The sequence below is a fragment of the Trachinotus anak genome, unplaced genomic scaffold, assembly GCF_046630095.1.
Source record: "Trachinotus anak isolate AG129_WGS33_773 ecotype Australia unplaced genomic scaffold, CSIRO_AGI_Tana_v1 ptg000002l, whole genome shotgun sequence".
Classification (NCBI taxonomy): Eukaryota; Metazoa; Chordata; class Actinopteri; order Carangiformes; family Carangidae; genus Trachinotus; species Trachinotus anak.
This window is the reverse complement of record NW_027273853.1, coordinates 2197916-2222029: the sequence shown is the minus strand read 5'-3', so window position 1 is coordinate 2222029 and position 24114 is coordinate 2197916. Positions and strand designations below refer to the sequence as shown.

The following is a 24114-nucleotide window of genomic DNA, read 5'->3' as shown; positions in this document are numbered from 1 at the left end:
GTGACACTATGTAGCCTTTGACGTCAATAACACAACCCCCCTCTTAAAAATGAAAAACTGAGTTCATGAGCAACAAAAGGAACATATACTCAGTTCAAAACATTTTGGGTTTTGCTGCTACAGCTTTACATGGTCTGATGTGACCATTAGCTGAAAAGGTGTCTAAGTCTCAGGCAGCATGCACTCTCCCTGTCCCTGCCACTGAGAAGCCCCCTCTTACCATGATCCATTCTTCCTGTTAAAGGGAGTTTTTCCTCCCCCCATTGCTGTTAGTGCTGCTCTTTACCTTGACCTTACCATGTAAAGTGCCTTGAGATAATGTACATTAAGATGTGGTGCTATACAAATAAAATTGAATTGGCCTGAACGATGCTGCCACCCCCATACTTCACCAGAGGGATGGTGTTACTCAGGTGATGAGCAGTACCTGGTGTTCACGAGACATATTGTTTGGAGTTCTGCCCAAAGTGTTCAGTTTCTGTCTCAGACAAGAGAATTTATTTTCCTCATGTGCTTTTGGGTCAGTCGTATTCCATCTCTACGATAAAGGCTCAGTTGATGGAGTGCTGCTGAGATGGTCATCCTTCCAGCAGGTTCCCCATCCCTGTAGAGGACTACTGAAACTCTGATAGAGTGACCATCAGGTTCTTGGTCACCTCTAGAAGAGTCCTAGTGGATCTAATCTTCGTCCATTTCACAGTTGTTGAGGCCACTGTGACCCTGGGAACACTCAAAGATTTAGAAATGAATTTATACCCTGATCAATGTCTCACCACAATTTCATCACAAAGTTCCTTGGACTTCATGGCTTTGGTTTGTCCTGACCTGAAGTGTGAATATATACACAGGTATGTGCCTTTCTACACTATGTCTGAACATTTCACTCTAATCAGGTTCCAGACACATCTCAATGATAATTGAAGGTCTTTAAAAAAAAAATATATATATATATATTTTCTTAATTAAGTTGCAAACATTTCTAAAAACTAGTTTTCTACAAAACAATGAAATGTGCAAAAAATATTAAAGGGACTGAATACGTTCTAAAATCATAATTACAAATATTGTGATAAATCCAGAACACCATCCACAAAGAGTACTTGCACACATTGGGTTTAAAGCATAACCTTGTCAACTTTATTTTTATTAACGATATACAGAATAGAAGCAGAAAACAGTATATTATATATATATATATATATATATATATATATATATATATATATATATATATATATATATATATTAAAGACAAATATTACAAAAAAAAATCACCTAAACTTAAATCTTAACTTGGTGTTATTGAAAGGGTGAGTGGTTCACAAGCACTTGAAAGAAAAATTCACTTTTTTTTTTTTTTTTTTTTTTTACTGGTAGGAGAACTGCTTTTCTCTGGACTTGTAGACAAAATCTAGCATAATGGATACGTCCTGAGAGGGTCTACTCATTGGCGTAGATGTATACAATATATATGTGTGTATAAATGTATGGACATGTATTCATGGACTCTTAAGAAGAGCTTTAGATAATAGGTTCTGTTGTTACTCCTGGCTGAAAATATTCTGAAAAAATAAGAAAACTCAAGAAAAGGCCACTGAGCAGCCTCCAGTCTATACACAATACACACCTCTCCATCATGAACAAATCCAAACAGGCAATATTTAATATGCTGAAGGTTTAAGGTTTGTCCCTTTAGCATTTTGCTTTAAACGCAGGCAATCTGAAAAACTATACTAAAATAACAAATAATCTATGAGTTATTTAAGAAAACTACAAGGGAAGGAGTCACTCTTCAACCACATATATAGTATTATTAATATCATCATCATATGAAAATAAAAGATGACAACTCTGGGTAAAGTTTATTTAAGGTTTGAACATTTCCGCTTTTTGACTCTGAATTGGCTCAGACCTGGACTTTACCTTTTCTGTTTGACAGGAAAGCAAAGGGGTTGTATTTTGTTGTCCGTGGAAGCATTTATGTAGAATATCCTAAAGAAGTAAGAGACAAAGTTGTGGCTGAATTTACAAACTTCTGTCTCTCTGGGGAATCCAAGACATAAAAAGGAATATTTCAGCTCTTTTGTCCCTTTGGTTGTTTTATCCAAGTGAAAATATCACAAAAATCTGGACATCGGGGTTCAGGTCTATGACAACACCCATCACTTACATCACAATATAAAACATCTTTGTAATCGCTGTCACCTGTAAAGTTGTAGACACCAGTCAGGCTTTTGCATAATATCCTCCATTCAAATAGGAAACACACACTGCTATGACAATATTCAGGCTGCTGTTGGATTCTTATCTCCTTTATTCTGTCTGTATGCTTCAGATCAGACAATATCTATGACCTCAGACAGAGCATTTCATATAACACACCTGCTCATACACACCTTCCCACTGCACTGTAAATCCCGTCTAAAGGCCCAGTCACAACGGCATTTAAAAAGCACAGGGCATTTCTGATTCAGCTAATTTTCTGCGTCACATCTGATGAACCTTTTCCACCTGAATTTGCACTGCTGGCCCACGATAAGTCTTTTTAACCAAGATGTTGAGAGTCCGAAATGGAGGATGCTAATAAAGGTTATTAGCTGTTAACTCTTTTTTAGTGTCAGAGTATAAACTGCTCCACAACGGTCTTTGGCCAGTTGTATGATATGATGTATTTTTAAGAAGTTCTCTTAGCAAACCTCTTATTTTATTCAAAAGATGCATTTGTTAACAGGACTATTAATTCCTTATGTACCATCAACTGAGCTCAAGAGTTTTCTAACTAACACTCCCTCTTAAGAGATTTTTCACCTTCATTAAGTCTCACGATTACATTACAACATCGCCAGTGGGAGGCAAAGGGCCCAGCGCTGGGAAAACATAAAGAAGTTCAGAAAGCTGTGACTGAGCAGTGCTAGCATGTTCCTGGCTGGCCGGTGTGTTGGCAGACTGCTAGTTCATTAATCATCGGTTCATTACCTGGCCCAAGAAGGCACAGATGAATAGTTTTTAGTGTGACCGGGCCTTAACTCCACCTGACAGCATCCTCCCCAGCTGCCACCTGATTCAGTCACCTTCACTCACATACACTCTCCCTTCTCATAACACACTCTCAGAGAGGTTCTTATGACTGAGTGTTTAAGAGTGTTTACACTTGTGTTACATTTTTGAGAACAATAAAAAAAAGAGCATTGAGGAAGGATATAGTGTGTCTATCTGCATATCTACCAATATCTAGAGAACATACGACTACTACATGTGTACAAACGGCTATGCATGGTCCCTGCCATGTGTTTACTCGGTACTGTACGCTCAGAGGAACTCTGACTTCTCCTCTTTGTCGGGAAATATAGGAAAATAGACTTTCACAAACACATGCATCCCTCAAGAAAAATGAAAAAGTCTCAACAAACACAGTTAAACCCTGCAGAGAGACAAGCACGTGGGCCGCTGTGGGAATTTGCATGTGTAAATGTGTGTATAATGGTGTTTATGTCCCATGTGGAGCATGTTAAATGTAGCACAGAGGAATGTTATGGAATGTGTTGAGGGTTTCATTTATCTGTGTGTGTTCTGAGGGCCACAGCACATGTGAGCTTCTGGGAGGATCAGGAGAAAATGAGTTTGTGTAAAACTGAAGGAACAGGTTGTGTCTCTCTTTAAAAGATTTTTCCTTTCTTCTTGTTCTTTTCCATTGTCCTGTGTAAAAAAAAACAACAGTGAACACAGAGAACATTAGTTTGCTTTTGTATACATTAACATGAAACATCATTAGGCTTTACAGGTACCTTGGGAGTTTACTGAGGTAAGATGAATGAAATTATTTAGTGTAAATCACAGCAGTGAAAAATGACATTTAAGGGAGAGAAAATAACATAATCTATTAAAAATGAAAAGTTGAAATTATAAGCAAAAAAAGAACACCCTTAAAGACGTGACCTTGCCAAGTGAGTCTGACTTAATTACTCTCCTCTAGTGCTATTGTTAGGTCTTATGTCTTAGCATCATTATCCTGTGGTGGCAATTTGCAGCCACAGCTAATACCTGGGTTCACTTAAAGGCAAACTACCATTTAATTAATCTGCTGATTGTGAATTATCAAGGAAGCAATCTTAAAAGCAATCTATTTGACTGATATATATGCTACCCCACATCATTTGGTAACCATGGTTACCATGCAAGTGCAGGGATTTTCTAGTTACATGATCATAATCTATACATTTCCTAATTGAATATCATATTAAGTATGGTACGGTATCATATTATGGTATGGTATGACAATGCTACTTGCAATGACTATATCTGCAACTTTCATATGAACACACAGACAGCAACATCCAGAGTTAACAGAGCTAGCTGACAACCAGTCTAATGATACCAGTTATCCAGGCTTCATGAAGCCAGGTAACACCAACAAAGCCGCACTCAGCTGAACTTAAAATTTCAAACTGTTAACTTCTAATATATTTATTGATGTTTGCAATTGTCTCTCGGGCTTCTCTGCTGATGAGTGGATGAGAACAGTCTCAGTCAACCAACTTTTGATCGGTTGGTTGGTCGCATGGAAAAACCCAGCTCTGCAGGAACTCGTTTTTTAAAAAAAAATATTGTTTACACGGCTGGTCCCTGTGGTTATTTCATAATAATATAACTGTGCATGTTCCTCTAACGGGGCACATTTAGTGATGTATTTAGTAATGGGACATAGAAACAGAAAGATGAACAGCAGTGGCATGTGTCACAAGTGGGACTCCAACAACAACTCTTGGGGGACACTCTACCTTAAAAAAATCAAAAGAGCCTGTAAAGAGCCAGTAATTACATCCTGGTATGTCTGGCAGGAAAATGTGGGATCACTTCGAGAGGCTAAAGGATGAGTCCAGTTAAGGTGGCATGAAAACTCTGCAGGCAAACATTCACTTCAAACATGGTTTGTCCTTTGAAACATGCCAGTAGCCTAACGTTAGCCACTTAGCATGGTTGTTACTGGTTGTTACTGGTTGTTGTTGACACATTCCTAACCATTACAGTTTCATCCAGTATCCATAAAAGGGGACTGCCTTCATGCACACACCTGTAAAACCAATCTTTTGAAGTCTCTTCTCAGTAGTGTTGCACAGTGTGGGACAGTGTGACAGTGAGTCAGCACGCACAACACAGAGATTTACTGTTTTAACGCACTGGGGAAATTCCTTCTTCCTGCTTCTTCTACACTTACTGTGTAAAAACTTCAATATGTCAATGTGAATGATCTCAGGTACTCTGCTGCAGAAATAATCAATGTTGCATTCAAGGAGTAAGAATCAATCACAGTGTGATGAACAGCCCTGTTGTGTAACGTGTTGTACATCCTGTGGTGTGTGTTAGCTTGGATACATATACTGTGATGGCCTAAAAACTTCAACAAAGACGTGGAAAATATTTACCAAACGCTCATTCATCTATTCATTTTGCAGCTATAACGATATTCGGTTACCATCTTATTTGAGAAAAATGATGTTGTTGTATCAAACAAGAGACAGTCTGCAAACATCAGATGAACAAATCAACTGCTTTGTAAGCTACTGAAAAATGTGAGTGTTACTAACTTGGAAGCGTCCAGTTTCTGCTGCTCCAGGATTCTCTGCTGAGCTTCCCAGTTGGCCTTCTCCTCCTCAAACACTCGTCTCTTTTCCTCCAGCTCTTTGTACTGTGCCTCCAGGTTCCTTTTCATCTGTTCATGGCGTCGCTCCAGCTGAGGGTAACACAGAGTAACATTTGAGACGCTCAGTCTCAAGCACAACTTCAAGTTGTGTGCTCCATTAAAATTGCAAATGGAAACACTTACCCTAACTACGATTACTGCCTTGCGTGTAGCTCCACAGAGGTAAACTAGAATTACTGCCCACTACTCAGGCTAGCTTCACATTACATCCCTGTTTATCCAGAGTCATGTAAAATACAAACCATTTGTGTGAAATGTGGTCATAATTGCTGTGTGAAGTCTTGAGTAATGGCTAAATATTGGTTGTTGATTTACTTATGTAAATCACGTAAATCACTATTTCCCTCTCATTGTAGAGATTCAATGATTTTAATGTTCAGAATTTTGAAAAATTTGGCTGAATTAAAAAATTAACTTAAGGTCTACAGCTCTAGTTTTATCCAGAGCTTTCAAAAACAACCCACTGTCTTCATCTGCAGATGGAGTGTCCATGGTCATTTTTCATGGCAGCTGAACAACGTATTTCAGCTGATGAAGACTTGCAGTGTAAAGCTAAAGATAGTAAGTTGGCCTAGGATTTTTTTTTCCAAGGTGGTGATTCATTTTTATTAGTTACACAAATAATCATAGCTCCGAACTCTTTAAATAAGCAGTTTTTATCTTTACCTACAGTTTAATAATGGCGCATTCATTTGTATTGAACTGCAAACACCTGCATCATAGATGGCCGGTTATGCTATTACTAGAAAATAACACCTGCTAGCCAATCAGATCAAGAATGCTCAGTGACCACAGTATAAATCATTTAATTGTAAGTAAATTAACAGTAATATCTACATCATCCAAATAACCATGAGTGGTTTTTAACACTACACCATCATTATTAATAAATAGATAAACACATATCCTCATGAAGTCTCTTGAAGAGCTGCAGGTGAGGTATTAATTATTAATTATTGGGATCAGTTTTAGCCTTGAATGGTGGCAACAGAAAAATCAGATAACATCTCTAATAACATCGGATTTCTCTCCTTGTCATAAACAATGTTACTGCTTACTTCACAGGAGCTTGGAGCTCATGGTGCTACACTCCGTCTGCCTGTCCCTGCTTGTTGATTTACTCAAACCCACCTCAGCCTCTGAATCCTTCAGTTTCTGCTTCTTCTCCTTAACCTTCATTTCAAAGACTTGTTCCATTTCTGCCTCCATCTTCTTCATCTTCATCACATGCTCCCTGCGCTCCTCCTCCATCTGTGCCAGAGGACTCCTGTTGATCATGGAAATGAGCAAGTTAGAACCAACACAACTGACCAAGGCTGTGTTCAAAGAGTCTGTCAACCCTGTGTTTGCTCCTTCTACTCTGACGATCATCTGCTGTCACTGAGCATGTACCATTGTTTCAAAGCAGATCAATCAGATCCACAGAATCAATTTCTAGGTTGGCGCTGACCTTGTTAAAGTCAGTATCAGCTACTGATCCACTTTGAAAGGTGAAAAAATGTAAAAGTTTCTGCAGTTTTCTGCAGTTACATTCATTCAATTACAGTGAACTATAAGACTCAGCTTCGAGTTGCACAGCTATCCTTGGCCTCAAGTTAACCAACAGTACAGATTAAAAATTTTGGAAAAATATAATTCGATTTTTTGATTTTTTTTGTTGTATTTTATGTTTATCTTTTAGGTATAAGCGATGCTGCCACTAAATAGCAGTTCAAAGTCTAATTTGTCACATGCCAAAGTACAAAGAATAGTTAGCAAAGCAGTGAAATGAGGGATGGACTCGGCAGCAGGGCAGACTGTCCAACACTGAGAAAAACAAAAAAAAAGGAAGCCCAAGTGTAGAAGAGAAAGAAGTTGGATAGACTTAATCCTCTTATGAAGCAAGGGGCGGATGATGTAAAGATAAGGGTCTACTGAATTGAGGGCAATAATCTTTTCTCCCCTGAGGTCAACATGGAACAGAATACAAGCACTAAACCAGAGTTGGTTCTAAAAATGATCCAACATAATGAGTCAGCTTTGAGGCTTTCTCTGCTCTAGAAAAGTGCTGTATGGCAACATCCACTTTGGAGGGGAGAAGGGAGTCTACATGTACATCTTCCTAAACTCCTTTGCCCACACAGCACAGGAGCATTTGTGTGGTAGTCTGTGGACACTCCTATAAACTGGTAAAGATCCATAAAGCAGCAAAGCAAGCCACAGGAAATTATCCACTATCAATAGTACAGCAATGACTGAAACTTCCAGGGCCTTCCAAGATCATTTTTTTCTTAGCTTCCTGATTTAAACTCTAAGAGGTGACCTCAAGAGTTCATTAGATACCATTCTAGACTGATCCTCCTTCAAACCATGTCCCTCAGGAAATCTGCTTCACTTATTAGATTGTTTCTTAGATTCTGGTTGTGACCTGCGTCAGTTTTTCTGTCCTGTGTGGTGGGGCCAGGGTTATGGTAAAAAGTGTAAGAAATGTTTGTTTTGTTCACCTCATAAACAAGAAAAGCTGTGGAAACAAGCTCTAGTGTTTCTACATCTAGATGTTCTGTGTCTTTAAAATATATTAAAATATTTTACACTGCGTTTCATTTGAAATGTTGATCTCTATCAGAAGATATATTTGTGATTTTAAGAACCAAAAACCATCTCAGTGTAGTTTTACATCTCCTCTCTCAGGCTTCTCTCTGGAGCTCGAGAAACAACAGGTCAGTCAGCCAATCAGAAGAGAGGATCTGAGCCTCTCTTCTGATTGGCTTGCTGTTTTCTGAGTGATTGAATAAAAATATAGCAGATTTTAGATAAATACTCAGAGAAATCAAATCCTGCAAGGTTGGATGGTGGGTCCAGGTGGGTGGGGCTTGGGGTGTGGCTGATTGCGGTGACTGCTTTGTTGTGACATCACAAAGTTGCAGAAGTCCTGACGGCTGGTTTTAAGGCTCAGTTTCTGAATACAGGCTGTGTGCATTTCTCTGTGGACTGAGGCTTTGATACTTTCACAGTATTAATATAGAACCTAGACCTGCTTTATAATCAAAACACATGGACATCTACCTTTAGACTGTGTGGAGCTTTAAGACCAGAATGGTTCTAGTTTAATGAACAAGCACATACTTAGTGAGCTGTCCCTTGGTCTTGGAGGTGTCCACTCCATTACAGGTGACAGCAGCGAGTTTCTTACTGCGGTAATTCTCGTAGTGGACATTGTTGGTGACATCCTTCAGATCCTGCATGTGGGTCCTATGGAAGGGATGGAAAAGAAGAAACGAATCAGGGATATTAAACCAGAAGGAGGCTCATCTATAACCAAACAAGCTTAACCTTCTACTGAATTAACCAAGATCAAACTGTGACTAGTGCTACAATAGCACCAGAGATGGTATATTTAATTTAATGTAAACTAATGAGGCCGATAGAAGAAACTTATTAACCCCAAGTGGAATCTCAGGGTTAGGTCTGACAGGAACTAATAAAACTGTTTCGGTCATCAAAGGATTACAAATCAAAATGCATCTATGAGTTTAAGTTTGTAAAATCAAGGCAAGAGAAACACTGTCTCACCTGATCAACATGTTGCGGAGCACAGTGAAGTCACAGTGTTCCCCATTCTCCACTGAAACACACAGGGAGGGAGAAGAAAACAGAGAGGGGGGAGGAGAGACACACAGATTTCAAATTATTACAATCAACACTTTTCATTGAAATCATAATCCTAACAATCATCACCTGGTCTCAAGGGTAACTGAGGTAGAAATGAATTGCAAGCATTAATACCTAAGCTTCTACAGGTACATAACTGCACAGGTGATAATTAACTGAAATGCACTCTGGGTAAATGGCTATCAATTGCTGTGGCTTATCTCTGGCTATCTGTTCATATACAAAAAGCTGTCCCAGCAAAGACACGCTACTGTGTTTGTGGTGAGTAAAATCAATACATCGGTAGTATGTGTTATTTACATGGTGGAATGTACAATGGTCAAACTGACAAAAAAAACAAAACATGAGCAAGACACCAAAACACCACCAAGTTAAAAATAATGTTACTAATCTCAGTGGAGGCCTCATGGTTCAAACACACACACAAATCATTGTATGTTAAGTTCATTCAGTCATCAGTTGTAAAAGGAGGGGGATGCAGAGAGCAAGGTGTTTTCAGGTGTAGCCAGGGTTTAAAGTGACAATACAGAAGGCACATTGTCAGTTGTAGTAGCACATTAACAGAAACAAGCAGCGCAGGGAAAAGAGACGTCAGGCCATGATCACATAGGAAACCCCAAATTTACCCTGACTTGTTTAACATATCAACTTAATTTCTCCAAAACATCAGGTGTAAAGTTTCAGTGCTCATAGTAAAACCACCCTATCCCTTCAACAACAAACTGCACTGCCAACTTCTGTTGATATTTGTTAACTGAACATGTTTGTGAGCTGTAGTCAAACTTCCTGAACAGGCTGCGACGCCACTGAACTCATAAGTAATAAAACACACCGTTGCTCACTTCCGTACACTCTGGGAGTTTTCTGCTACAGGTTTGACCAGTAGCTTGTGGCTATTACCTGTGTTAGTCAACAGATATTGTTGTGTAATTATGGAAGTAATCGGCTGACTGTAGTTTGTGCTAAAACCATTTCAACGTTAATCTAAAATGTTGATTTTAAATGTTCCGTAGCACAAGTAAAAACAATTAAAATGCCACCAATCTAACACTATAATGTGAGTCACACAACATTTAGCTAACATTTGCTAATTTTAACCATTTGATACCACACCGAGTAAAGCTTTAGCAGTAAAACCAGAATGTACTGAAACAGGCAGGGAATGTTTTATTGCTTAGGAACTCAAAATTTAGTTTGTAAGAGGAAGACTATTCTCAGAAGTTCAGCAGTCGCACTTAAAATCTGCTTGAACATGCATCAGCTCAGAAAGCATCAGTGGTGAACATCTGCAGAGGAGAGGGCACATGCTGTAGTGCAGGGGTCTGCAAGTAAGTTTGGCTTCGGGGCTTTTTTTAACTAACATATGTGGGGCCAGAACATAATCAAAGGCTAATTTTAAGAAACTGATTGAAATTTACTTTATTTTGTGGCCACAGTCACATATATATGTTTGACTGACCATTGAACTGGCATTATTTTTTCATATCACATCATATCTCTGCTATTTCAGAGGTCTATCAAGTATGTAACAGAACCTTTGGAACTTCCTGTCAGAATTTTTCATAGTAAAAGCTAAAAACTGAACATTTTTGGTGCGCGGGCTGCCAGTTGCTGACCTCTGCTCTAGTGCATGAAGTCTATTTAAGCTGTGATAGGCTGAGAGTATATATGTGACATGTTTGCAAACTGTTGCCTGTTTCCATATTACAACATTAACAATAAATGAAGTTGTATCTCAATTCACACGATGAATCCAACATTAACTTTCCTTTTAGTTCTGTTTTGCTTTCCATTACTTGTGGAGAAAACTTTCGATGCTTCACTGTGTTTACCAGCTAACTTTATCTGTCAGCTACTATTGAAAACAATATTAATCAGACTGAACTGTAAAGTTGTGGACATAAAACCAAAACAATGACCTGAAAGAGGTAAAAATGCCTCATAGAGCTGAGAGGAACAAGCCATGTTCGGTGATAATTCTCTGGGGGTTAATTCCAAGAATTACACAGACACATTTGACCCACTTTCAAATGAAAAACACAGATTTCATAAGAACAAAAAACAGCTGTTGAGCAGCACTATAGAGTCTTGTGGAAAGAAAGACTTCACTTTACTTCAGTGGTTGATTTGCTGTAGCCAACAGGACCTACATTTTAGTTCACCTTTACAAGTGAGAATATTTACCCACGCTGCTTCCCACCTTACAGCTATGAGAGCAATACGCAGTGAGAATGATGTTCGGATCACTCTTTCTCTGACCTCCTGTCCTGTGTTACTGATGAGGCTCACAGCTGAGTTTGTGTGTTTGAGCAGAAGAAAAATGGCCTCCTATCTGATCACAGCCCGTAACTGTTGGACCCACAGACGGCACATAGTCAGAACACACAGGAGTTCTTGGTCAGACAACAGTAAACAGAAGCAGTCTTCTTTCAACATAGTACAGTTAGATGATTGTGAGTCTTCATCTCAAAAACAAAGACATGATTAGATGATCAAATGGGATTCTGGAAAAGGACTGCAAAACTCCTGTTAAGGGTGTGTGTGGTGGTTCTGCAGCCTCGTCTTCATCAAATACGCAGCTCCTTATTGGTTAGCCTTCCCCCGTCAATCATCATCAGGGGAGCGTATAAGGAGGACACCTTACCATTGATGAAACTTAAGCAGTCCCGCCCCTTGGCATCCCAAGCCAGCCATTGACCTCCTGTCTCTTCTAGAGGAGGGAGCTCTGACGGAGGGGAGGGGTATGGTTTTTCAGTTACTGTCTGTGCCCAGTGGGGGCTAAATCTGGGTCTGGGGCAGCTGGGTATATTATGGCTCAGATTTGGCCCACTTTGGACCCAGAACCAGCCCATGTTTGGCCCAGATTCAGCCCAGATTTGGCCCAGATCAACACCATAGCCTGCATGTGTCCAGCTAACTGGCTAAAGAGGCTTGTAGAGGGATGTGGTTATTAGAAGGGGGAGTTATGTGAGGATCTATGCATGACCAGCCGTGGACAGTCGCAATAAGGGAACAAGTACAGGACCTAAGTGGGGTCAAGGGTCATAGGAAAAAAAATGGGTTGTAGCTAATAGTAAACAGATCATATTTATTGATGAATGGCTGAAAATACCTGATGCATACTTCAGTTTGTTTGTTTAATCCACGTCACTTCAGTTTGTGTGTGTCAATCAGTGCGACATGGACATTTGGAAAGTGATCTCCATCCATCAGGTGTTTTGAGCCTAAGCGCCTTATCTACCAGCAGAGTTTATTCAGGCCATGATGATGAACTGCACTGGTTTGATGAGTCGAGCACACTGTTGTTTATTTGAAACATGCTCATGGTGTGTATGTGTATGCAGGATTTATTTTTGCAAACAACATGTTTCTACATTAAAAGTCTTACACTGAAGTTCCAAGTACGCCAATGAGTGAGAATTCATGACCATGTTATCTTGATGAGACTTAAATAAGCTGCTACATGCCCTTCTGCAAAACACTAACTCACCATTAACTGCTCATGGACCTATAAGCAATGTGTTAGAATGGTGGCTCCCAGTCCTTGGTCCAGCGATACATTGAGGCTTGCACCTTTCTCACCCTGCACCAACACAACTGATTCAACTCAAACAAAAGATGGTGAGCTGAATCGTGTGGTAAAGCACAGCTGAGGTCAAATGACACGGCTACATGTCATACCACAGGAGCAAAGAAGGGAACCACAGCATTAGAGTGATGTTTCTGTCGCAGCTGGAGCTTCAGCACCAAACAGCCTCTAGTTTTCTCCATGACTATTCACAGCATCAGACCTGGGACAAAACAACCAAGCGTTGGAAAGCTTTACCCTCCTGAGAACACCAGACTGATAGGAAATTTTGAGATGCATGTCCGATAAAAGTCATCAAATGCACCTTGCAGGAGAACTCAAATTTATTACAATTTATTTTTGCAATTTTAGTCATTCTACTTATTAGTAATAATAACATCATAGTCTCAGTTTTAATTGCTGAGATCTGGGAAGACAGCAACATTATGAAAATGTCTGATGGAGCAAGAAACACGAGCAGTCAGACGACCGTACAGGTCTGAAGCAAACCTCCTGGTTAGCAATACGGTTTTTCCCACTCTGCTTGCCGTAGTTGTGTACACACAGCTTACCTGTTTAGCAAGGGATTATTAGCAACATTTCAGGTGTGCTCCCTTTCAGTTTACTTCCAGAGAGTGTAGATGTCTGTCAAGGCCAATCTCAAACAACATACAGCAAAAACTAACTAACTCACTCACAGTAAATGATCCAGATGTGCCCGTAATTTAACGGGTTCTTCCCTGGCCCATGCTCCATCCCTCCACCACGCTTGGTGCAAATAGGTTCAGTACTTGACATGTGAAAACATGCTAAAAATGGTTTCAATAATCTTAGTAAACTGTTGGTTTGTTTACAACCTGTTTGATGACCTCACTGCTCATGTTTCTTACCCTGTCAAACTTCATGGTGACGAGTGAAGAGAACAAAGACAATAATCATTCATGTGTCCCCCTGCTAGATCACGTGACACACACTGTGATGACTGACAATAAGGAGAACAGAGGCTGTAAATATTGTTTTAATATTCTTATTTCAAAAATCACTTATGAAGTGAGATGGCAATGCAAGTTGGATTTTGCTCTGGTGTAGCTTTTTCATCTTTTCCTTGGGTGTATGTGGATTTTTTATGTTATGTTTTTATTTTTATTGTCTTGCAACCAACAGTATCTCAAAAGAAGAACTATTAGAATAACTACAACTGAAGAATTATTGCAAATCTGCCAATATTTACTTTTTAACAATGAACAAAATTTTGTGTTTAGAACTGAATGGATTTGTCATTAAAATAAATCTAGGCCACTGGAACACATGTGGTGTGTACACCCAGGTACTAACCCACTCAAGAGTAAACTCCACAGCATATTTCATCTGTAAAATATAAGAATCTAAATGATGCACGATATTAGTGACTGCAAGAAGGTGAGGTCTTCTTACTTTGGACAATGCTACATATCTTTAGAGGCTCATTCAGCATTGGCAAAAGTCCTAAGTGTTAGCAAAAAGCATGTAGGCCTACATTCAGTTGGGAACACATAAATGATTTTGGTCTATGTTCTTTGGGATTTCAAAATATAACTTGCTCACATTTTAATATATCCATGTTCTTCTATGTTTTCAAATGTTTCCAGAATATGGTGAATTCTCATGTTCGGGAAAGTTTCACTAAGTTTTCAGTCCAAGTCTGATTAGAGCATTGGTTTGACCATCAGCCTAATCATAAGAAAGCACAGCAACAGAAAAGTGGAGGGAAAGGAGGGATGGAGAGTTTAGGGGACACTCTGAGAGGGAGGAGTGGGGGGGGGAAATTAGGTTGAAATAAATTGAAAGATGGTTCTGTTTACCAAAAATGCCCTCTGTCAGTCATGGAAAAGAATAGACAAAGAAATAAGGAAAAAAAAGAGAGAAAAGAAAGAATGAAAAGTGAAAGACTGATAAACGGTCAACCACAGAGAAACAAAGGTATATTACTTTATATAAAGATAGATACAGCATATCATCTTTCAGGGGACTTCAACAAAAAATGAAAACACCAGCAGGAGCAACAACAGTTCATTGTGGCTAATGGTGAAAATGTGACAGTCTGATGTCAGCTGGGTCAGTCAGTGCTTGCTGCAATACTGATACAACATATCCCATAATACAACATATCTGCCCTTCTTTTTCAGGATCCCCATCAGGGTCAAAACCAACACTGTCAAACAGACAGTGTGTGTGTGTGTGTGTGTGTGTGTGTGTGTGTGTTTGTGTGTGTGTGTTTGTGTTGAGGGGAAGAAGGCTGGGTGTTATCAGGTAACAATGTAATAACTGCCAGATAATGTCATACTTGTCAAACTGTAGTGATACAATGGGCAAGGGACCATTGTCCCTCGCCCTCGTATCCTGTCTCTCTACTATCTCTATCTTACAAAGCCAAGCGATGAAAACCACATAAAATGTCCCAAAATATCATTAAAAAAAATTAACATCCAAATTAACATCCATTTTGTCTGTCTGACCGTCCTTGGCCTGTGTAGGGTTTAGACAGCCAGGCACTTCCTCCAGCGAACTTCATCCCGATACTGTAATGTGCGGGGAGTTTGCATCCTGACCCCTCTATCAACCAGCAGGTGTCGCTCATGATTCTTTCTCACCAGCTTCCCAGCTCTGAGTGCTGCTACTTGTGTTTGACGGGGAAAAGCTGGAAGCACAGTGGTGTGAACCCGGTCCATGAGGAGGTGGTGGTGGTGGTGATGATGCCCCCCCCCCGCAGTAAATCAAGAAAGACGCATCTTGACGATGGTTGGATGACACAGACTGAAATAACACTGACTGGCACAGAAAATGATATCGAACAGACAAAACAACCTGCAGCATAAAGAGCTGCTGTGGGTGGATAAACCAGCAACAAGACATTGGTGGTGTGGAGATAATGGAGCTCGACCCCCGTCAGATGAAGACAGTCCCAGGGTTTGAATAACATTAAGTCTAACACCCTGTCTGATAGATGAGGTCACTGCAAACTCTGCCAAAACCAGTGCCAACAAAAACAAAAATACCACAAACTAATTTTATAGCCTGAGGCATCGCCATCTAATAGAGCATACAGACTCAAACTCCAGCAATTAGACCCAACCCTTTCAATCATCAGTAAGATTTAAATCTTATTATTATTATAATAAAATTATTTCCTAGTTTACATTTTGACAAGTCATTGTATTACCTGGTAGTTACGGGGGGGAGAACATGCACTGTGTCCCACACTCTCAGGAATATCATGCTTCATCCATTCCAACAAAGAAAGAACTGTGACAGCTGGACATTCGCAAAAATGTCAAACTCGCCAACACGCCTCGGCCTCTCACATACAGCATGTCGTATCAAAATAAGATAAACCTGAACGTTTTGCCTCATGAACCTTCAAAGTGTTCACATTTCTTTGATGCGTTCATCATCTGGGCTTTAGCAGCTTGGCCACAAACTGGAAGTCATGTTCTTCCTTTCTGGCATTGAGCCTACCTTCTGCCACGCCCCATGGGTACTGACGACCTCTGACCTTCTTGCCGTTCACCTCGATAACGACGTTGCTGCCGACTACTGCCAGGGGCATCTTCTCCTGTAGTAGGAAGACACACAACTTTCTTTTACCTCTGGACGGGTCACTGTTCACTGTTGGATGACTGCTCAGCTTCAGTTGATTGGTTGACTGTTACATTTGACTTAATTGTGTGAATGTTTGGGTTGGGATACTCATATAATGCATCAGTGTTTTTACATTAAAACTCCTGTCTTTAGTTGTTGTGTTAGCTAACACAGCTAACACACTATGCTAGCACTAGTTAGTCACAATTAGTATTTTGCTCTTAGGACTGTGCATTATTCCATCAAGAGTTACTAGGTAGCTAGCTTGTTAACTTACAGCAAGCTAGCTAGCTAGTAAAAAGACATAGCAGTTATAAAAATGAATGGTGAAATGTAGCCAATAAGCTACAATGGCTTCCTCCATTTTGGCATCATCTAGTTTACACAAACACACAAAAAAAATACTTTGGCTTTGCAAGTTAATCCACCGATACACTAATTCTACTGAATGAATTTGTTTAGCTGCAAATGTTTGCAGAAGTGCTGGTGTGACCGGGCTTTAATCCTGCACACACAGTCACTGATGACCCACATCATGAGAAGAAGAATGTATCAGCATGAGTGGTAGATACCGTACTTGACTCTTTCCAGAAGCAACAGTTACTGTGGCAGAGAGTTACATGGACAACAATCACCAGTGAAGGTCATTCAGTGCTAACGATCAGTTGGACTGTCAGGCAGGGGGGAAAAGGGGCAGAGGCAGCTCCAGGGGTTGGATGCTGACCAGGGGACAGCCTGACCTTTGCCTGCTGAGATCAATCAGAAGCACTTCAACCGAGTTTTAAATTACTACCGAGGTCCATTACCTTTATCTTTCGGATGAGCTTGTTGTCCTCATCGTCCTCTGTGTCTGGGAATTCATAAATTTTGATTTTGTGCTCCTGTATCTCTTTCATTATCTGAGGAAGGGAGAAAACGATCCGATTAAAGGTTACATGCACATACAGTGTATACCTGCAAACACATGTAGCTTGAAAAATGATTTTAATTTATCTATTGGTTTATAATAATAAACATGTAAAAAAAATTGTTAAACATTTTATGCTATACTTTTTTTCTCAGATTAGCATGGCATGGCAAGGATGGAGGGCGGATGAAACAGCCAACTTTGCTCTGTCCAAAGTGCAAGAATCAAACACCTGTAAAGCTCATTAATTGACACACTGTGTCTAGTTTATTTAATCCATTAATCCATACACAAACATAATGACAGAGCTGGGCTACCTTTTTTAAACTGCATCCAGTATTTATGCTAAGCTAGGCTAAATTGCTTCATAGTTCTAGCTCCTTTCTTGACAAACCCACATGAGAGTACTACTGATCTTCATCTGACTCATGGAAAGAAAGCTAGTAAACATATTTCCAAACATGACTGTTATTGTTTGTAGTAAGTTAAATATGACTGACCACATATGCTACGCACTGTTTTAACTGTACACGCACTGTTTGGACTGTAACAACAGCCATGCCCATCCCATAATGTGATACATACAAACACAAATACAAATACCTGTTTTTTAAAAAGCTGGCACTCCTCAGGGGTGAGAGTGTCAGCTTTTGCAATGAGAGGGATGACATTGACTTTGTCATGGAGTCTCTTCATGAACTCAATGTCCAGCGGCTTCAGACTGATGGGGAGACAGAAAGAACTGTAAGAACTACAAGCGACTTATGCTCAAAACAATCAGCAACTCAATGGAAGTCCAATCATTTGCCATACAGTTGATACAGTTAATTCACAAGAATCATTCTAAAGAAAATGCCACACTCTACTTCCTCCATGCCTGGCTTTTACAAAATAAATGTAGCTCAGTGGGTCACCAGCAGAGGGCCAACCACAACCGTACATTAACATGTAGCCTAAAGCAAAGATACAATAAAGCCAACAGAGCATGACTGACTTCTTGTCCTATTTGCTCTTCTTCTGTGGGGACAACTCATGGTTATGTCATATTGAGTTTAGGAGGGATTATCTTTATAAAACATCCACAGGGCCTCCATCTCTGTCTGAATGACAAGAGGGACTCATCTTCAGTTGTGAGGCCAGAGACACACAGCTCTGACTGCTGGTGTGGGCAGTGAGTAGGAATATGAGTACGAGCTGCACAATGGGAGAATTATGTAAATATACAATAGTACATGGTTGAATTCTGGCCCAGTGTGACTATATGAATGCTATTATTTTATTACAGAAAGAGTGTGTGAAAGAACCACTTGGTAAAAACAGGGTCAGGTCAGTGTGTAATGCAGTGTAAGGAGCGCTGCAGTGATTGTGACCCCGTATAAAACAGAAGTCAGAGCGTCTGGTCTGAGGAGGGGGGGACATGAAGTCTGACTGTCCAGGCACTTCTATGATCTTAAAATGTTATTTCTTCCAGATAAATCGTCTCTACACACTGACAGAGATTTATCCAACCAGCAGTGAGAGAAAGCTGGACTCACTTTTCTGTCTTCTCCCTAGCCGAGCTTTGAAACATAAGGATGAAGTTTACTTCTAATGCAGTGGTTCAAATTTTACAGTCACATGTCAGAGACTTTTGGAGGCAGCAGTGACAAACTGTTATTCTGCAGCTCCGTCGAGTGAAGTAAACTTACTGTATTGTCCAAACATGAAGAACTGCACCTGTGCAATTTTATTAAACGGACATCATGGTTTGTTTGATTTGCATTCAGTTTTAAACCACTCTCAGACATGCACCTCTTTAGGCAAACGTGATGGCAGCTTTACACGTTCCCGTCTTTTCATGCGCCCCTTGACTTATATGTAAAAGACAGGACAGCAGTCAGGGTCGGAGCTCTAACGCCTCCTTCAAACTTCCAATAAGGAACAAGTCTGTCTGCACTTGCATTTATCTAAATACAAATATCAGCAGGCTAGCATGATCACTATGACGATGCTAACATGTAACTGTTGAGCAGGTTTAATGTTTCCATTCACTATCTCAATTTAGCATGCTAAGATGTGCTAATGGGCACTAATGCGTACAGTACAGCTGAGGCTGACGGTGATGTCATTAAAGAATTTTAACTTTTGACCTGATAATGGCAACAGATCACCTGAGTTATTATGCTTATCCTGAGGGGGGAACACAGCTCCACATTTTAACTCTTGGGCTGGTTCTGCAGCTACACTGAGAAACAGGGAAAAACCTCTAGTGATGCCAAGTAAACACACACACACACACACACACACACACACACACACACTATCTATCAGAGGACAGAGTGTGTTTGTCTGAGATGAGAGGTCTGCCTCTGTGAGCCTACGCTCTGACTGGGTGAATCTGTGATGGAGAGCAGAACTCTACTGAGCATGAGCAGAATAGGGTTATATAACCTTTGTGGGTCACAAACACTGGCTGGCAGCCTCCACGTCTATGGCACAGACACACACTCACTATACCCTTCTGCTCGGCAAAGGAGAAGGAGCTGGGTGGCACCGTGGACTTTTCCTTGGAGTAAACCAAACCAAAGATTCACAAAAAGCATATTCAGGCTAAAAGTAGCTCCTAACCTGTCGATTTAGGAGAAACTCCTAAAAAAGAAAGGGGCGTGTCAGTCCTAACTTTAGAACACCACTTAGCGCTAAAAGTAGCACCTAGGTTAGACGTAGTGGAGAGGACTCCTGACTCACTAAGACCGAATCACAAAGAATCATAAAAGGGCTTCAGTCACCTCACAGCGTGGCGCTATTTGACAAGAGGGAAAATGCAACTGTGCAATGCTGACAACTTGGGGATTTCCCAGCTGTGTGTAAGCCAATCTATTCACAAAAACAATAATTGTGCTCTGTGGACCTCACATCATAGGGCAATTCAGACAATTCCCTTTAGATGTTCGCCAAATACAGAGAAATAAAGCAGGTTCACGGCAACTGCGGGCCTACCCAGTGTGATCGCTGCCATGTGGAACACATGTCAAAAGTGATTTAAACCTGTGCAGAATAATGTTAGTTAACAGCATCCATGACCACAAACAGACAAAGGTGCTGCTCATCCTGACAAACAATGAATTATCACCTGACTCTCAGCTAATTGCTTTGGTTTTACAGCCTGTATCTTCATTATTTTCATTTACTGCCATTTGTTTGCCATCTGTACACTACCCTCCCAGCACCACATGGCAGACAGACATAGTTAAGAGGTGAACATAGTGGAGCATTTAGCAGCTTAAGAGACAGATATGATTTTCTTGGTACAGACCAAAACCAAGCTAAAGGGAGACATATTGGATTTATGTTTATGACCAGAAACATGCTATCGTTGCCCTGTGTCTGCTGGACATGTATATAAGTAACTGCTTGCTGACACAATCGTCATGACAATTTTATAAGGTGATAAAATTTAAAGCTGGTGCCACAGCGATGAGGCAAAGATGTCCATTGTTCTATCAACTTAAAGTGTGTCTCTCTCCTGACTAATAGCCCATTGGTTTGTACTTGAGATTTAACCCTCAACTGTTCTAACAGAAAATACATTATGAAAAGCACTGACACAATTCATGAACTGTATCATCACCTATTGAATTAATATTATAAATAAATATATTTTACTGCCAGTGTTTTGACATGTCATCATATCTGTGTTTGAGGCAGATGTGCATATCCCAGGTATTTCTAAGCTATTACAAGGAGTCAATGTTACTGTGACGAACACTGACAGCATTAATGCTATGCTTAGATCATTTTATCTGACTATTGTCTTATTTTGTCTCAGCTTAGTTCATGTTACATCTGCCTCATTTCATCACAGCTTCATCCCGTGCAGCACCTACCCGTGTCCAGAGGGCGCGATGAAGTACAGGCAGCAGTGGACTCTGTTGTCTGGCATGGATCTGCGGTTTACCCTCGACTCTGCATTCAGGAAGTCCTCACACTTACTGTCAATGTAGTTGATGACTGGCTGCCAACTGGGGAGGTGGAGGAAAGATATCAGGCAGAGAAAGATCAAGAAAACAGATCATTCTGCAAAATCTAATCACATATTTTTCTGGACAAAAAAAAAAAACTAATCCTGAGAGCACTCCTCACCAGTTGCTGTTGTCCACTGCATCTCCAAATCCTGGTGTATCAACAATGGTGAGTGTCAGCTGGACACCTCCCTCCTTGATCAGCACTTTAGACTGCTCCACCTGCAACACGCCAACATTCACACATTTTAGCGGAATGCTGATAAAACCTTTCCTGTTGATCACATGTGTTCATGTCTTAGCCTCGAACTTCTGAAATCTGAATGGAAACACGTGTCATACATGAATCCTGGTTGTTGCACCATTCTGGTAATCACTCTCAATCTGTGAGGATCAACACAAATACACTTCAGAGTACATTCTGGCAGCAAGAGTGGGCCCACACACGTTGGCCTACACTGCCCTCTCCCACTCAGGGCAGCAATGATACATCAACACACTGTAAGTGCGTATCTGTCAGTCGTGTGTGTGAGCGCTCAGACTCAGACTCTTTCCTTCCACTAAGCAGCAAATATTTAGAGCAGTGATATGTAAATAGCAGAGTGATGGATGAATAAACGAATAAACTCTAACTCCTGAATGAATTCATTCTGAGGCTGATATGAAGTGGCCAAGTTGAACGTCTTTAAGAATGACTGCACACTTCATTTTTTAAATTAGACAGGGCGGTAGAGAGAGACAGGAATGGGGCAGAGAGAGGGGGACTGACACGCGGGAAAGAGTCGGGCCGGTGACTCGCCTGCAGAGCATCTGCGGTACGTGCCCAAACCACTTGGCTATCGGGTCGCCCCCCAGCTGCACACTGAACTGTGTATGGAGGGAAAGCACTGCTGCAGCGACATCTAAGTTGAAAGCTGAAACTTTTTAGTCTGTTGCATTTTGCACGACATACGGCTCGATACCCAAAGCTGGTTTGGCTTTCTTGTTGATGGAGAGGGTCATAAAAATTACGTTATAATCTATTATAAAATATAAATGATTGTGCCTCCACAGAGAGCTGCATGATGCCTGATAAAGTAATGTCACTTCAGTCAGCATCAGTTGGGTTTAAAGACATTAAGTTCTTTTTCTTTTTTCTAAAAAGTGAGTGTAAGTTGCCTAAAATGTGCAACAACCTCTGTGTAGTCATGGAGGACTGCTACCGATGTATAACAGGCAGGTCAAACTGGCGCCTCGGGACATCACAAGAGCCAATACTTCGGTCGATGCCAATATTCTGAAAATTCTGCTGCTACTTATTTTTCTACAGAACCGAAGGAACCGAGGATGTTGTAGGCACTGGAGATGTGACTCTTCCGGGACCGATGAGGACATGTCCCTACGAGCAGGACATGAAACACTGAGAGAAGAAGAGGGGCTGACACGGTCAACTATAACAACAACAGCAGAACATTTTACATTTGATACAGATCATCAGCAGCTGTAGAATTTAACCCTGATTTTTTGAATGAATATTTTCACACCATGCATCTGTCACCTTGTTAGTTGAAACTACTGCTTGTGTACTGATGACATGGAGGTGTGCGCATGGTGCTAAAGTAATCCAGAATCCAACATACTGTTGTTAAAATAAACAGGCAAACAAAATCAGTCTCAGTCTCCAGTCACATTTATTCACGTTGAGTCCTACGCAGCTATCGTTTCCTACAGTTCGCCTGCTGTTCCTCAGCTTTGCTGCATAGTTTCACAAGGCCATCTAGTTATTTTAGGATCAGCCCTTTAACACAAACTACAGCCCTCTCGCTAACACAAACATTCTTCAGCTTCCACAAACCTTCAGATAATCTGTCTGACTTTACAGCTGAGGATATATATCATGCACCGCAGGCATCTGACATATCTCAGCTTGACTGTGCGTCCAAGCATGTGTGTGTGTGTGTGTTTGGACTGTAAGTGTGTAAGCGTGCATGACATCTCAGCCATCTCAAAAACCAAATCTGTTATTTCCACCGTTTCTGTGAAGAAAAACAGATCTGGGAGAAAGCCTCAAATATGCCGTCAGTCTCAGCACCATCATTTAAAAAGAAATCTGATCTGGGGGAATGTGAGCGAGCGACAAAACATGAGATTGTTCTGGAATAAAAATACTCTGACCCCGTCTCTCTTCCTCAGCCTCAGACCACAGCACCCATGGCAAATACGCTTACACACGCCATCTGTGACTTGCAGGAGGGCAGTTACGCCCACGTTGTGCTGGTGGGGTTCACATGAGGTTTGATGTGAGCGACGGACTGAAAAGGAGCTTAGAGCAGAAGAATCTCAATGTTTTCAGTCCTGCCAAAACAGAGTAAATTTAGCACTGTTGCAAAGACTGGAGCACAACAGAGCTGCAGTCATGTGCAGATGCAAAAGGTTTCCATTTTTGCCCATCGGACTACACTCAGTGATCTATAACACAGCGAAACCATGTTTTTAGACATTTTTAGTAAACTATTAACTGAAAAACTGAAATCACTCACTAACAACAGTATTTAGACCCTCCACACCTGGATTTGGGCAGTTTCTCCCTTTCTTCCTGGCAGCTCATCTCAAGCTCAGTCAGATTGGATGGGAAGTGTCTGAACTATCATCGTCAGGTCTCTCTACAGATGTTCTATAGGGTTTCCAG

At 40.7% G+C, this 24114-nt stretch overlaps 1 protein-coding gene across 4 annotated transcripts in view; it reads right to left on the bottom strand.

Moving 5' to 3' along the window:
• Window positions 1-1346: 1346 nt before the first annotated feature.
• Window positions 1347-24114, bottom strand: part of septin15 (septin 15) — a 54830-nt gene continuing 32062 nt past the window's right edge. For all 4 annotated transcript variants that reach the window (XM_071489340.1, XM_071489348.1, XM_071489322.1 and 1 more), the window contains exons 4-13: window positions 21568-21668; window positions 21312-21446; window positions 18049-18166; window positions 17345-17437; window positions 16416-16512; window positions 9254-9305; window positions 8807-8932; window positions 6833-6968; window positions 5586-5731; window positions 1347-3696 (exon numbers count right to left, since the gene is read on the bottom strand). In XM_071489340.1, coding sequence (XP_071345441.1) covers window positions 3657-3696; window positions 5586-5731; window positions 6833-6968; window positions 8807-8932; window positions 9254-9305; window positions 16416-16512; window positions 17345-17437; window positions 18049-18166; window positions 21312-21446; window positions 21568-21668 — 1044 coding nt within the window. In that variant the 3' untranslated portion in view covers window positions 1347-3656. The remainder of the gene's footprint in view (window positions 3697-5585; window positions 5732-6832; window positions 6969-8806; window positions 8933-9253; window positions 9306-16415; window positions 16513-17344; window positions 17438-18048; window positions 18167-21311; window positions 21447-21567; window positions 21669-24114) is intronic.